Source organism: Zootoca vivipara, chromosome 5 (genome assembly GCF_963506605.1).
Source record: "Zootoca vivipara chromosome 5, rZooViv1.1, whole genome shotgun sequence".
In the NCBI taxonomy this organism is placed as follows: Eukaryota; Metazoa; Chordata; class Lepidosauria; order Squamata; family Lacertidae; genus Zootoca; species Zootoca vivipara.
The window spans coordinates 69,726,910-69,743,663 of NC_083280.1; the positions used below are offsets into that span (position 1 = coordinate 69,726,910).

General features: G+C 45.6%; 1 protein-coding gene across 4 annotated transcripts in view; it reads left to right on the forward strand.

Annotated features, from left to right (window-relative positions):
• Window positions 1-1,750: 1,750 nt before the first annotated feature.
• PALD1 (phosphatase domain containing paladin 1) overlaps window positions 1,751-16,754 on the forward strand; it is a 96,421-nt gene continuing 81,417 nt past the window's right edge. The window contains exon 1 of one of the 4 annotated variants that reach the window (XM_060274899.1): window positions 1,751-2,115. In XM_060274899.1, coding sequence (XP_060130882.1) covers window positions 2,102-2,115 — 14 coding nt within the window. In that variant the 5' untranslated portion in view covers window positions 1,751-2,101. Of the gene's footprint in view, window positions 2,466-10,885; window positions 11,534-12,215; window positions 13,870-16,754 lie in introns of those variants that run through there. The other 3 variants (XM_035137654.2, XM_035137657.2, XM_035137656.2) reach the window with 3 other exon arrangements.

The window sequence follows — 16,754 nt, forward strand, 5'->3', positions numbered from 1 at the left end:
TCTGAAGCTATCAGCAACTTGCTCTTTGGTTCTTCGACTTCTCCCTTCGCGGAGAGGCAGGCAGCCCCCTCCCGCCTCCCTCGCGAATATCGCTTGCGCCATTTGCTGCCTCTGTCTCGACGTAATGATTCCTTATTTTAGGAAAGAAAAGGCATATGTATTATAAAAGCCTATGGCACCAACCATGTCTGAGGGAACCAAACAGTTGTCGGGACCCATTTGGTAAAGACAAAAAATGTAGATTCCCTTAAGTCATCCCAAATGAGGACTGAGCAAATGTGAGCTGATTGCGGAGTAGCGCTGGAGCCTGGATTTAGGGCAGTGCAGGACAAGCCCAGGGGGCTCCTCCTCCTTTATTTATAGGGTGTACAGTACCAAATTTTGTCTTTGCTCAGGGTGCCATATTACCAAAGTCCGCCGGGGGGGGCGGGGCGGAATGAGAAGTAAGGCGTTTGGGTGAGATCCTTACTTATAGGAGTACAGCAGCCTGCAACTGCAGTCCCCACTTTCTTTCTTCAGCATCCCTGGATTTATCACCACAGTCTCCTGCTGCACCAAATCCTCTGTTCCCCAGCACCCTCCTCTGACGCCCTCAGAATGCCTCCTCCATAATAATCCCTCTCCTCACAATATTGCACCTTCATAAATCTTGAGCTCACACTTCTATTGCTGCTTTGCCACCTGAACTACAGGTGAAAATCATTGTACTGTATGTAGTTTTATGTTCAAGAATTGCCTCATCCACTCTCACGGATTCAAAACTCTCTTCACCTTGGATCTTTCACAATTGTGCCACAGGCCTACATTTCTCAACTTTTTAGCAATAAACTCCCTGCGTCATCTTCCTCCTGGCCTAGAAGTCTGTTATCACCATAATCGATTTAACCACAACTCTCACAACAATATCTCCAATCCCACACCAAATTCCCTTTCTCCAGATTCTCCTGCATGTCATAGCAAGAAATAATACCTTCCTGACTCATCCTCACAGCCTCCATGGTTCTCTGATTCACTTTATACCCTCACACCCTCCATAGCTTTGAATTTATTTTCAGGATTCAACTTTAAATTTTTAATTAAATATTATATAACAGCCTAACACCCTTTAATATAAATATCTCCATGGCTTCAAACACTTCTTAATAAAAGCAATAAAACAACAAACAGATATAACAAAAAGGGAAAATTGTAGAATTAAAGCAATCGGAATTTTTCAAAAAGCAAAGCCTGGGAAAATAACAAGGGGTTTGCTGGGGTGTCAGAAATAGTAGAAATTGGGTGGGATGTCTGCCCTAGGGAAAGCATTCCACATGCAGGGGTTCACCACTGATGTCTCTTCAATAGACACCTGCCTCACTTTAGATGGCAGGGACACACAAAGAGGATCTCTGAGGATGACCTCAGTTCACAGGCAGGATGGTGTGACAGTAGGCAATCCTTCAGCTGCCCAGATCCTAACATTTGAAGCAAGGTGCGGAACCTCTGGCCCTCCAGTTGTTGCTTGACTGTTAACCATTATCAGTTTCCATGCTTTCTGGCAAACGAGTAAATCTGCACACCCAAGTTTTTGAAGCCACGTGACGTCCATCCTTCGGCGGTTCAAAACATGCACTGAGCTTTAGGTTTAAGTTGTGCGTAATGAGGGTTGTGCAAAGAAAGAAAGAAAGAGGAAAGGAGGGGCGGGGCCGAGTGCTGCTTTTTCCTGGGACGGGCGCAAGAGCAGTAGCTGAAAAGAGCCATCTGTCTGCGCCGGGAAACAGCTGCAGCAGCTGGGAAAGCGCAGCCGGCTGCGCATGTCCCTCCCTCCGCCGCCTGCGCTTTTGTGCGCACATTTGTAGCCAAGCGAGGACGGCTGGTGAGCCTGGGGAGGGGGGCGGGTTCCGTCCGCTAGAGAAGAAGCGGCGATCGGAACCTGGAACTACGGCAGGAGGCAGGAACTCCGCCCGGCTTCTTGTTTTGGGGAGGGCGGGCAGCCCCGAGAGGCGCGCGCGGCAGTGGATGCGCCCCGGGCGCTGGGGAGGAGGAGGAGGAGGAACAAGAACAAAAGGCTGGCCCAGGCGGCGCCCCTCCGCGCAGCTCCTCTCTCCAGAGCCAGCAGGGGATGCCGTCCCTCCGGTGAGTGAGTCCCCTCCTTTGGTGCTCCGCCTTTTGGGTCCGTCCCGCCGCCCTCGCTCCCCGCGTCTCCTGGCGAGCTGGCAGGAAGTGCTGCTGCTGCTGCCTGAGTTTCCATGCACCGGTTTAACGCTAAGAGCCACCGGGAAGGAGGAGAGGCAACAGGGGCCGCCTGGAGTCCCCCAGCACTCGTGATTCCCGGAGCCCGCCGGGGATCGGAGGCCTGCCCAGGCGAGGGCAGCTGTCGGGGCTGAAGATCTCAGCCGTCGCCCCTGCAGACTTGGATGCGAGACTCTCGCTCGCTTGGCGAAGGGAACCTCGCGTTGGCATCCCGGCGCGCTTCATGCCTACTTGTAAGTAAACCCCACGGGGCTCATTGCAGCTGGCTTGCTACCCTGTTTCCCCCTTTTTAATACATAGTCATAAAGTAAGCCATGGCAGGGTTTTTAAGCATTTGAGAAATATAAGACATACCCCCAAAATAAGCCATACTTCCGCGCCATGGAAACCAACCCCCACAGGCACCTCCACTCACAGAGTCACTCCATGCGGCCAAGAGCTCTGCTTAACAGCTGATCGCGCTCCCGCCTTGCTGGCTGCATCCCCGTGCTCCGCTTGCCACCACCGCTTGCCACCACCGCTGGGCTCACTGCTTCTTCCTTGCCTGGCCCAGCCAAGGAGCTTGGAGCACCCTGCAGCGGCGGGGGGAGCGCCTGAGCCAGTGGCCTCCGCCTGGCCTGGCCAAGGACGCCTGCTGCCCTGCCGCCCGGAACCGGTGGCTGCTGCAGTGCTGAGCACTCAAGAGAGCACAGCAGCGCCCTGAGCCGTAAAAACCGTACCAGTAATTAAAAAATAAGACATCCCACCGAAAGTAAGCCACCCTGTGTTTTTTTGAGGAAAAAAAGTTATAAGACGGTGTCTTAAAAAGGGGGAAACACGGTAGGAAGGGGTGCTTAGGGTTGCAGCCTCACAGCAGGCCGATCCATACATGTTTACTCGGAAGTAAGTTTCCTTCTGTGGGACTGAATTGGGTTCGTATCCTATTGCATGCATGCATACTCTGAATGGGCAGCATGTGTGCGATCCAATATTGTTCCTTTAAAAACAAACAAACACCCCATTTCTGGTCCGAGACCAAAAGGCATTGTTAAAATAGGCATTGTTCCACGATTTCCTTTGCATAGGTAGGGGAAGGTGTGGGTACAATTCTCTTGTGTGGGTCTCTAAGGCAGTCATCTCTATCCTGACCTCTCCAGATACCTTGGAGTACCAGTTTCCATCAGCCACGGCCAGTCGGGCTAGTGGTTAGGGGAGTTGGGAGTTGTGGTCCAAAACCTTTGGAGGGCTTCCAGGTTGGGGAAGGCTGCGTAGAGGGTATGAACCTCACTTTGGAAGAGACGCAGAGCAAAAGGTCCTGTGTTCAAAACCTAGGCACTCTCTTACATACAATGGTAGACAGCCCTCTTGTGTTAGTTTGTGGCCATCATCTAGAAATAACTAGTGTGAATCTCAGTAGCATCTGTGTTTTTTTGTCTATGTGTTTATGATCAGTTTTAAAGTGTGTTACGTGATGGTTAGTGCATGGCTAAAAGAATTCACACATGTATTATTGTTGGTATTTTTACTCAGTGTAGACCTACTGAAATTAACCAGCCTAACTTAGCCGTGTTCATTTATTTCAGTGGGTCTACTCTTAGTGAAACTTAGTGGGATGCCACCCTCCTGTTCTGTTCTGATCTCTTGTCTCATGCCTACTGTTTTAAGCACTTCTTTGTTCACACAGTCAATGGGGGTGTCTTATTTCTCTGCAACAGCCTGATAATCCACAATGTTGCTAAGTGGGGGGCAGGGCAGTCTCGAGCAGGTCGTGCGCCCTCTAGCTGAGGGGCGGAGATCGCTCCACGCCCTCGCAGGGTGCAGCATGGTTTCTGCGCGGCTTCGTTGTGCGGCGCCCTGCCTACTGGCCTGGCGCCATGGTGCACCGCGCCACTGGGGGTCTACCTAGAGCCGGCCCTGGTGGGGGGAAACCCACCTTCCTAGGAAATTGAGCTTTCTCTGCTTCATCTGCATTCCTTTTGACTCTTTAGCCTTTACTCTAAAATATATACAGGTATATCTCCCCCAAAATACCCTCAGGGGGAAAAAAAGAAAAAAAATTCCACATCTTCCCATGGGATCGCTGATGGAATCAGTACTGTACTCTAGTCTAGCACAAAAGCCTTGCAACCAGAGGAGGCAGTTCCTTCCATTAGGAAGGAAATAGGTTTTCTTTGCTTTGGGAGTTACAAGGCCTGCACTGACTGGGAGCGATATTTAGCATTTTCGAGGCTTTCCCTGCTAGACTTGGCCATGTACCAAACCACATTGTGTGCTTACTGCATGAGTCTTCTCCAAATGCAATTGGAATTTCTTTGCTTCACCTCACTTGCTATGCTGCAAGATACAAATGGACACAATCAGAATAGAAAACCCTTACTGAGTTGCTGTTGGTTTCCATGGCATGGCTTCTGCTTTTACTTAAATACAGTATACATGGGTGCATCCAGACCTGTGGTGTCTTGCCCCACCCTCCATCCCTTGACATGTCACTGTTGCTCCTCTCTAAGTGAATTTTCTCACAGCAGCACCTGCTTCTCCTTATAGAGCTCCTACTGCAATTGCTTTGGACCAGTCTTTCTGAACACTTCCCCTCTTCCCAGCCACTGGCAGTGTTTGCACATAATGCTAAGCCAGCATCCGCCAGCCTTTTGGAGCCTGTGGGCACCTTTGGAGTTTTGAGAGAGTGTCATGGGCAATATTCCCTCTGGTTGCTTCTCTCTTCCACTGCCGCCCCCCCCAGGTTCATGTCCCCCCTACAGAGAAAAAGAGGTTTCCTTTGCATAGGTAGGGGAAGGTGTGGGTACAACTGGGGTCCAGGTAAAAGTAGGATCCCATAGAATTAAAAACAAATCCTCTTGAATTCGCATAACTTTACAAGGAGACTCCAAAAAGCACACCACAAAATGAAAGTTTACAATGGTAGTAAGGCTTTGTAGATCCTGTGCCTGCTATTAACAGGGGATGGACGGATATTGATCCTCCTGGATATTCATGACATAAGATGGCGGCAACACCATCAACAAATCACAGAAGTCATCTGTAGACAACAGAAGAGACCTATGATTTAACAGAGGTTTTGAGTAGAAAAAGTTATGAGGATCAAAAGGATTGATGTATCAGGTCCATGTTTTTGCAGGTCATTCAATGGAGATGTGATTTCAGGATGGTTTTGTGGGGATGGAGGGGAGGCAGAATCCACAGGGAGATTATTCCATTTCAATATTATTCAATTTACTGTGTAAATTGCACCTGCCTTATTTCTCAGGCATTCCCGCTTTCCCCTCTCTGGCACTGTCTGCCTCTTGACTCCTGCAACACCCAGCTTTGTCTTCTTTGCCTCCCCACCAATCACTGTTTTCCTCCCCCCAGCCACTCAAACCCTTTCTCTCCTGCCCTTCTCAGTTGCTCCAATTTCTGCTCAGGTGCCGCTCTGGGCCTTGAAGAGCACATAGAGCTGAAAGAGAAAGTGGGAAAGAGCACCACTCTTCCCATGCTTGCCTCCATCTCTATGTGCTTCACAAGAAGAAAGGTAACCCTTGCCCCTTCACCAGGAGGTGCGGAGGACAAGCATTGGAGTGTGTGTGCAGAAGCTTTGTGTGCACCAGGGAAAGTCTTCAAGGGTGCCATTGTGCCCGAGGGCATCATGTTGGGGACCCCATAAATACGATTTAGTAAGCCATAATGTGCATGAGCTGTGTCCTGAGCACTCCTGCTTTGCTCCTCTCTTTGCATAAATGGGTAAATAAACCATCCAAGCCCAGGATCATGGTTGTGCTTGATTGTGGTTTAATAGGGTGAAACAAACCAAGATCCTGGATTTGAATGCTGCTAAACTATCTCCATTGTGGTTTGTTTACTTGCTTGTGCAAGGTGGAGGAGCAAAGCAGGGATGCTTGGACTGTGTGCACAAGTTAGCTTAGTAAACCGTACTGAATGGCTTAGTGTAATGTGCAAACACTTGTCCTTTATTATCATAGACTTTTTTTTAAAAAAAACAACAACACATATTTTTGATGAACACACATTGTTGCTGCTGTGTGCCTAGTGACCTATGCCTCCGTGTTAATTTTATCTGTTGAAAGGGAAGGACTCCGATCTTAGGCAGAACACATACTTTGAAAGACATTTGATAAGAGGCCTTTTCTGTCCTTGGAGAGCCACTGCCAGTCAGAATATTAGACAATACTGCACTGGCTTTGATAGAAGATTGCTTATTACGTTCTTCTTAAAGAGGCTGTAATGTCACTCCTTCACAATCCTGTCAAAGCTTCCCCCATTTTTTGGTTGTAGTTGGAATGTGTTGTTGTTGTTGTTGTTGCAGTTGCATACAACTTATATTTTGATAGAATCATAGAATCACAGAGTTGGAAGAGACCACAAGGGCCATCCAGTCCAACCCCCTGCCAAGCAGGAAACATCTGTTGCATCCATGGGTGTTCAAATTCAGCATTATCCCCACCTAAGAGTGCCTCTCTTGTCATGCGGATAGTGCATCAATGGCATAATCAAGTGGGTGCCCTTGGCTGGTCTGGCAAACTGTCTGTTGTTTGTTCTACTCATTGCTTTCTGGAGCAGAAATCCTTGTGTGCTTAGCTACACCTGTGCATAAAAGACAGCAGTCACAAGCTTGCAAGGGTATCCTAGAGAGCAGCTGAGCTTCTGGTGTTTTGGCTCTCCAAATGTGGAGCTACTAATGTCTTGCCCTTGCTTAGACTGGGTTATGGAGCCTTTGCATGCCTGTATGTTAGTAGTAGTAATACCGTAGTAATATTATAAATAAATAAATAAATAAATCCTTCCATCTGACCCGGTTGCCCCAGCCACTCTGGGTGGCTCCTAACAAAATATTAGAAACAATTTAGGCTTCAGACCTATAGCAGTTACCAGAGAATAAATCTCATTAAATTTCAGTGTAGGTTTACTTTTGAATAGGCATGTATAGGATTGCCCTGTTGATGACAGTTTTGTTCTAGAAATTTGTTTTGTTGATAGAGAATTACCAGGGTTTCTTCTTGAGTGTTTGTGCTCTTGCATACAAATCCAGAATGGTCAAGAAAGAATGTTTGTGGGTCATTAGACTTCGTTTATTTGTTGCTTTTTCACACACAAAAGCCGCAGAACCCCGTCACCAATTGTTATGTACAATTCTTATCCATGTATCTTTTGAAATCTTGTGTTCTTGTTATGCAGTTACAACCAGTGCATTTCTCTCTTTCTCTGGGAATACTCAAGGGTACGCAGTACCAGCACCTTTTCCCCCCCTAGTAGAAAAGTACAGGTTACAATTATTTTGTTCTTGCAGTCATTCACGCCGGCATCTGATAGGTGTGCAACCTGAAAGGTTTATCCAAGGAAGGTGGTAAGACAGGCACATCTGTAGGGAGAGTCCAGCTCTCCCTTCCATTCATTGTGGAGCATATCTGAGGTCTGAAAGTAGGAGCATAAGCAAATGTTCTGGAAGCAAATTAAAATGCACAAGGCATTAAGACTGGTGTCTGAAACAGGTATATCTATATATGATCTTCACTGAGCATTGTCTAGCGGCAGGCATTTTGCACATAGTTTCAAAGTCTAGAGAAGAGTTTTGGAATTAATTTCCAGTCTGCATGCCTTGCGTTGCACAAGGGCTCAGTAAACAAACACAAGACCTGTGCTGTTAAGGCTGCAAGCTTTTATAGCTGTTTGCTGAGGACCAGCTTCAATTGGGATACAAATTAAGAATTTGAAGATAGCATTTCCTTCTAATGACATATTATGTTCGCTTTATATAAAATTGCCGTACACACATTACATTCTTTACAGATAAACTTAAGCAAAAAACAAAGGGGGAGGGAGTTGCTTGCAATGTAAAGACAGAGGTAAAGGGAACACAGTTTAAAAATGAACAAGTGCAATTGCGTGCATTTAGGTTATAGAAGAGGAGGATTGTGAATGGCAACTTGCAGTTTTATAAACTAAAGCTTTCTTGCACTTCCTTCAGTATCTCAAAAACGCACCTCTCCTGCGGTTTTAATAAAATGCAAATGTATCCGAGCAAGAGGAGGTAGTTAATCAGTGTTTAAAAAGTAGTTAATCAGCTGATAGCCCTGTGTATTGTAGGGGGAAAACACCCCACAACGTGTTTCACATGTTTTGAAAAGTGTTTGATGTTTGATGTGGGTCAATGCTGTGAACCAGTACCTGAGGCCTGCTCCATGTTCCAGATCTTAGGAATATGGCATTTGTAAGTTTGCCTTCTGCTGTTGAGCTGCCCACCATGTGTAAATGGGTAAAATTTATGTAAAACCTTTCCCAATAGTTTCAAACAGAGCTTTCTGAACTTTTCATGTTGGTGATACTCTTTTTAAACATGCGTCATTTTGCGAAAGAGTAATTAAGTTTTACTAGCAAACAGGAGGTTTCCAGCCCCGGTAGGAGCAGGGGGAGCATTTGTGTGACACACCTACTACACACTGCAGCCGCACACAATTTGGCAAGCTCTGGTTTAAAGGAAGCAGTTTGTGTGGGAATGCCTAACTTTGCCAGAAGAGGTCCCCGTTTGACAACTTCTTGAAGTTTTTGATATGCTATAAATAAAAATAGAACCGAGCTGTCCTGCTGTTAAATGCGATGGTAATGAATAAAAGAATATACAGCAATGAATAAAAGGTACAGATCTAGTATTAAAGTAGCTATTGACTTTTGTGGTTCATCTTGATAGCTTTGCTGTGCACCACTTAGAGATTATAAAGTGGTTTAGAAATGAGCTTTAGGTGTGGAAGGAAAACAGCAAGTGATTGTGGATGAAAAGTGGTGGGAACCCACTGACCTTCTAGGTCAGGGGTAGGCAACCTAAGGCCTGGGGGCCGGATGCGGCCCAATTGCCTTCTCAATCCGGCCCGCGGATGGTCCAGGAATCAGCATGTTTTGACATGAGTAGAGTGTGTCCTTTTATTTAAAATGCATCTCTGAGTTATTTATTGGGCATAGGAATTCATTCATTTTATTTTCAAAATTAATTCCGGCCCCCCCACATGGACTGAGGGACGGTGGACTGGCCCATGGCTGAAAAAGGTTGTTGACCCCTGTTCTAAATGTTGCTGAACTACGACTCCCATCAGCCCCAGCAAGCATAGCCAATAGCAAGCAATGATGGATATTGTCATTCAGCATCACCTGAAGGGCCAAATGTTCGCTGCACGTGGCATAAAGGAAGTAGTACTATCATGCTTCCATGTAACTGTCTCTTTTTGGGATCTCAATGCTGGGAGAGATCTGAAAGTTATTCAGAACTACCAACCATTGTTAGATGTGCTCTTTCGTATATCAGCTTGCATCCCTATATTTCACAGAGAACTTAATGGCCTGTGTCATGCCAGAGGCACCTGAAAATAAAAACAATGTTTCTGATCTTAACCTTCCACATTTATGTCAACCAAGAGGCTTGTGGCACCTTAAAGATAAAGCAGATTTATTACGGCATAAACATTTGCGCACCAGGGTGCTCTTCGACCTTGGTGCATGAAAGCATATGCTACAAGGTGCCACAAATCTCAGTTGTTTTATTTTTTTTGTTGCAAACGACTAAGACAGCTACTTCTCTGGAAAATGGCACATTTATGACAACAACAACAACAACAACAACAACAACAACAACAACAACAATTTATTATTTATACCCCGCCCATCTGGCCGGGTTCCCCTGGGCGGCTTCCAACAAAACACTAAAATACAGAAATCCATCAAACATTAAAAGCTTCCCTAAACAGGGCTGCCTTGAGATGCCTTCTAAAGGTCTGGTAATTGTTGTTCTCTTTGACCTCTAGTGGGAGGGCATTCCACAGGGTGGGTGCCACTACCGAGAAGGCCCTCTGCCTGGTTCCCTGCAACTTGGCTTCTCGTAGCAAGGGAACCGCCAGAAGGCCCTCGGAGCTGGACCTCAGTGTCCGGGCAGAACGATGGGGGGATGGGGGTGGAGACGATCCTTCAGGTATACTGGACCGAGGCCATTTAGGGCTTTAAAGGTCAACACCAACACTTTGAATTGTGCTCGGAAACGTACTGGGAGCCAATATCAAACAACTTGTGCTGCTTGAAGGAGAAAGGCCAGTGGCAGAGATTTTGGCAGGACCCCCCCCCTTTGCATTATTTTTTCCCAACCATCTTCTAAAACTTTTTAAACAAGCAGGTTTTTTAAAATCAGCAAACCCATTCACTCAGGGGCCTTAATGGAGGCCTGGGGCTACTTGACCTTTACTGACGTTAGAATGGTTACCAATGCAGAGGATTGTCCCATATTGGGTTGCTGTTGGTGTCTGTACGGCAAATTTGTGCGGTCTTCTTACAAACATTGTTTCTCAGAGCATAAGCGTCTCTCTCACCACGGAACAGAACTCTTGCAGGCTTCCTTTCGGTAGGAAGGTTAATGCTGAGCTGTTTCCCCCTCTCCTCTTGAGCTCTCCAGTTTCACAAATAGCATCCTGGCAGCAAGAGTTAACAACAAAGACCTGTGAAAGGAAATCTCCACCGCTTGGAAACAGCTTGGCAACAGTCCTTCTTTGAAGAAGTGGGGCGTGGGGGGGGGGGGAGAGAAGATAAAATAAAATGAAAATACTGTAAATCCATTCTCTGGGCAGCTTTGCAACAATTGGCAATGACAGGAGAGTATCTCCCCCCCCCCCCGATTGTTGCAAAATTCTGCTTAGCTTTAGAAAAGGCCAATATCATGTGAACTTTTAGCTCTCTTCCTTTGTGGTCCTGCTGTGTCTTGCCCATTTTATCTGTTTGAAAGGACCGCTGTAAATCTCCACCACACATTCCTTGTGGGGGAAATTTTCTGATTTCTTATGTCATGCATTTTAGCTTTCTTATCCTCGTGCTCAGAGTGAGGCATGCTTAAGTCTATCAAAAGCAAACCCAGGCCACAGCACCCCTCAGTAGCATGGCCAGCAAGGAGTTCCTGGACCAAGCCAAAGCAAAATGAATTCCTCATGCCAGCTTGTAAGGAGCCAGTGTAGTTTGCCTAGTATCTTAACATCCATAGCATGAGCATTGTATTAACAGCGTTCCAGGCCTTCAAGCGTTTCCATTTTCGGGCACTGCCTGGGTTCGCTTTACATTCCTCCTGATGTTTATTGGGCTGAATGCCTTTTCACTACTTTTCCTTTGGCTCCGTGGCCTCCTATAAATATTTGGCTTCTGCTTGGCAGCTGCAGTGCAACTTGGCAGCGTCGTACTAGGAGGAAGCATAATATTTAAAGAGCGTGTCTCATTTATGCATGGTTGCCACTTAATCCAATGCTTTCTCAGATGAAACTTACTGACCATAGAGAGACTCCAAAAGGTGAGGGATGTGATAATGTTAGGGGTGGGTGAATATATTTCGTAGCCCTACCTGGAATTGCCAGGGATTGAACCTGCGATCACCTGCTTACAAATAATCAACTCTACAACTGAGCTGGCTGCAGACGTTAAACAGTTTTCCACAGAAAAGTTTTAGAAGCCAATGGTGAAAAGGGTCACAACCGTTTACCAGCAGAGCTGGTCCTACTATTAGGCTATTGTCCCATGAAGCTGATTTTGGGTGAAATAATAGCAAATTACTGTTTTGATTGTTGTTGTAGATTCACTCCCAAGGTGAGATGCTTGTGAGATTTTTTTTTCTGTTTTTGGGGGGCCAAAATGTGAGTACTGTGCACCTTGACTGGGGGAGGGCACTTGGAATTTCTGCCTCAGGTAGGAAAATGTATTGGGCTGGCTCTGCAAAAGAAACACCACAGCAAAAGGCTATGAGATGGGGAAGATTTGGATGTGTGGTGGGCCTCCTTAGGCAGGGCAAGATCTGTTTTGCTGGGTCCGGTGTGTGTGTGTGCGTGTGCGTGCCTTCTCTCTGTCTCTGTTCTGATGTTTGTAGCTGAGTCTGAAGAGAAACTTGAAACTGAACTTATATATACATTAGTTGGACCTGATTTTCTTCCCTTGTACTATGGTGTTACTCTCTGTTTTAGTTTTTTTTTGGGGGGGTTGGGACAAAACTGCAGACTGCAGGTGAAAATGGATGGTGGATGAGACATGAGGAGTAATAAGCTTGGAGCTGCTTTGTGCATTCAGAGAAATAGTGGGAAAGGGATGCGCAGCTGACTTGTGCTTCCATGTAACGCGACAGGTCTCCTGCGAAGTGATGCACATTTGGAACACTGACATCTTGCCAGAGAGGAGCTAACACTTCCTTATGAAACTGTTGAGTCAACCTAGTGCCAGCCATCTCAGGACCTGGTTCACTGCAGGAATGATTAGCAGTTCAGTGCAATAAGATGGATATATTTACAAAATTGACTGGAAGTATTGTTGCATGTTAAGAATAATAGACCTCATATTACCTGCCAGGAGAGTGGTTAATACTAAATTGAGAGATTTCTGATGCTTCCACCGACCTACGCAGTAAGAAATGAGTCTTGGGTCTTTGCTCCAAGCAGATTATAATTTAGATTTTTAAACAGTTGTGGAAGTGATAAGGGGTGTGTAGAAAAGTTATTGGCTAGGATGAAATTGAATGAATGCAATCAAGTGAAGTTGCACATAGGCTATTTTCCATTAACATCTCCCTTTTCAAAGAGAAGCTTTCATTAATTCCCCTGACTTCTCCAAGTACTCAAGACTGCCTATGCGTTTGAAAAACACGATGAAAACCATAGACATCAGTATGCAGCCCCTGTGAAGCCAGCCAGTCAAAGTAGATGATGATGCACTCTTATGTGATTGTACAGTATACCAGTCCCTGCCAGTTTAATTTTACATACTGATAGTTGGGTGGCAATAAAATATTTTAGCAATTGCCTCGGGAGTGTTGGAGCATTTCAAGGAAAGAACAACCAGCAGTCTATTCCTTGCCTTACGGATTCTGCTTTTCCTCCTGGATTGGTGGTTGCTGAGGCATCTCCTGAAAAGGAGAATAAATGCGAAAAGCAAATGATGGCAGAAAGCTACATTCTAGAAAAGCATCCCTGACAGGGGAGATGGTGATGTTTCTCAGAGGTGCAGAAGAAGCCCATCCTTGGGTTTGATTCCCAAGCCGAGAAGCCTGCGCTTTCCCCGTCATTTGTACGAAGCCTTGTCCTGCCTTGGCAGTCTCTATGGCCTGTGGTCTCCTAGTGCCTTGTGGCTTTTGTTGCCAGGAATCCCAAGCTTTTCATTGGCAGAGAAGCCCACTGAGCTGGCCCTCTTTTTATATAAAGCCCACCCCCCCACCCTCCAGCGCACAGACAGTCGAGGCTGTTCTGCTCAGAGTGTGCAGATTCCCGGGGCTCTGCCGGCCCTGTTTTCATTGGCAAACGGGATCGGATTTTTGATCTCTCGAAAACAAAAGTGCTACAGTCTCTCGGCTTCGGCTGAGAGGACTCCGCTGCAGCAATTGTTTTGCCCCCCCCCCACCCCCAGAGATGATTTTAACTGCTTAGCCACCGAAGTAGCAGCGGCGACAGCAGCAGCAGCAGCAAAGCCCTTGATGGAATGCCCTGAGACTTTGCGGAGAGAGAGGAGGGGAGCTCCCTTTTAAATCGCTCCCGAGAAAGTTGGGCGGCATCGTTTGAATCGCGTTTTTTTAAATGTATTTATTTTCCGTTATCCTTCAGTGCAACAGGAAAAGGATTCTGGATGCCCTCCCCTGATTCATCAAGTCAGGTACCTTCGTAGTTGTACAGGATTTTCTCCTCCCTGCTGTTCTCTTTTATGGTTCGAAACCCTTTCTTCCCACACTCTGGGATGGAAAAAGGGTCAATTTTTCCATGGATCTAAAATCTTTGATACAGTACCTGTTTTGCTTGCCTCATTTAAACAGGTCCCTCTTCATCTCAGCTCTTCACTTACTAATTTCTGTGGCTATTTAGTAGGTTTGTGTGTATACATTTCATATATATATATATATAATGTCAGGTGCTTAGCCCCTGGATTTTCTATTTTAATTTTTAGGTTTGTGGAAGGTGCCTTCCATTCTTGGGTGTTGCATGTTGTCTTGATGCTGTTGAAATGTAATTTGCTTTCAGCATGAGGAGCACATTGGAAACATAATTTTTTTTTGGCTATCTTTCTGCACTAATGTGCCTTTTTTTAGTTATATGAAACAAAAGTAATATTTCACAAACTGGAGATTGACTTTAAAAAAAGAAAGAAAGCAGAACAATACGTAACGTTTATATACCACTTTAGGTTGTTCAATGTGTTATCTAGATAAAAACCTTGATATACGACTGACAGGAAGTTATGAATGTTGGGCTTATCTGTGGAATGGAAAATTATTCTTTCTGTAATCAAGGAGGCACTACTCTTCCCTCCCCCCCCTTTTCTGTTAGTTTGTTAGTTTGTTTTCTGTTAGTTTGTTTTTAAAGCTAGGAGTCTGAGAATTCTAATTTGGAACAATAAAAAATGTAAGTGAGACCCTAGGTGGGCAGTAAGTTGTCCATCCTCGCTATCTCTATTTATCTTCTCTTTTTTTCTTAAGGACTAGCATGCTGATCTGGAAGTGAATACTGCTGCCAGTGGAATGCATTTCCAAGGGCGCTTAGAATTAAAGACATAGTTTTATCTCGTGCCAGATTTGGAAAACTCCCATGCAGCAAGTTTCTTTGGCAGTCTCCCAAGTCTGTTTGTGCCTCCCTTTGCTTGTTTGTATGCCTAACGGTTTTCAAGACAGTATACTATAGCAAATGGGGGTGGGGAACCCATTGTTTCCCCGGCAGAGGCAAAAGGCACTTTGTGGAGAAAGGAACGGGAAGGAAAGGCCTTATATGATATTATGCTGAATGTTTTTTTTAATATGCTTTATTGTTCATACTTGCATCTGTACATCAAAGACATATCTTCCTTATTTTCCATAAGTCAGTTTTGTCAAAACAAAAATCCTACCAAAAGAATATACAGTGGAACCTCGGTTTACGAATGCAATCCGTTCCAAGGAGGCATTCGTAAATGGAGGCATTCGCTCCCCGAAGGCACGCTTATGCACGTGCGATAGAGCGCTTTTACGCATGCACGTGCTGCGCAGAAGCAATCTGCGCATCCGACGCCGCAGAACCCGGATGTAAACACTTCTGGGTCTGCGGCATTCGTAAATGGAGGCGTTCATAAACAGAGGTAGTTGTAAACTAAGGTTCCACTGTAATTCCTCATACAATATATTTAGTACATAATAATAATAATAATAATAATAATAATAATAATAATTTTTTAATTTATACTCCGCCCTCCCCGGCCAGGGCTGGGCTCAGGGCGGCTAACACTAAATATAAATTACAATAAAATGTAATGGAAGAAAAAGGAAAAAAAAACAGTTAATGTAAATATGGCTTAAGTTTGACTTCCCGTCCTTTCCCAATTTTTCCACTCCAATAAACCTATTGCCTCAATATATTACTCATGAAATAATAATTTTCATACATATATAAATATCTGTTTTCTCCCTTTTATATGCTGAATGTTTTAAGAGATGGACTTAGGCTGCAATCGTGTATCCCTGGAGTAAGCCCCCATTGAACTCAATGGAGCTTATACCTGAATATGTTGTTATAGGATTGTGTTGTTAGTTAGCTCGGAGGGCAGCAGAACATTTTGCACAGCCATGTGCAGCCCATGAACCTGTTTGAAACCTTCAGAGTGAGGGTATGCGAAGGTTTGAAATGGATTTGTGTACTGGGAGTGTCTTCAATGGTCTGCTGTAGCAAAAGCAACCTTGTAGCTGCAACTAGTTTACTGTGTTATATACTGTATAAATCATATCCACACCATGGCTTCCCCCAAGGAATCCTGGGAACTGCAGTTTATGAAGAGTGCTGGGGATTGTAGCTCTCAGAGGGGGGTAAACCACAGATCCCAGGATTCTTTGGGGGAAGCACCATGCTTCAAATGTGTGGCACGAATGTGACCCTTAGATTTTTGTGGGCTACAAACTGCCCCTGCCCCATCTTGATCAAAGATGTTTGAAGTACTGTAGTTCTGTTTCTACTCTCTTTTGTATTGCTCAAACCTTTGGCATACCTTTTGTATAGGAGGGAAAATAACTGTGTGTGTAGGACAATGGACCTACCCCAGCAAAAACACTTGGTGCATGTTATATACCGGTAGTAGGACAGTGATTTTCATCTTTTTCGAGTCCACGGTTCTTTTGACAAGCTACATTCTTTCTGCAGCTCCCCTGTGGAAGCCACTCACACTGGGACGCGAGTGGCACTCTGGTCTAAACCATTGAGCCTCCTGGGCTTGCCAATCAGAAAGTTGGCGGTTCGAATCCCTGCGACGGAGTGAGCTCCTGTTGCTCTGTCCCAGTTCCTGCCAACCTATCAGTTTGAAAGCACACCAGTGCCAAGTAGATAAATAGGTACCACTATGGCGGGAAGGTAAACTGAGTTTCCGTGTGCTCTGGCTTCCATCATGGTGTTCTGTTGCACCAGAAGCAGTTTAGTCATGTTGGCCACATGACCCAGAAAACTCTTTGTGGACAAATGCCGGCTCCCTCGGCCTGAAAGTGGGATGATCATCGCAACCCCATAGTCACCTCCGACTGGACTTAACCA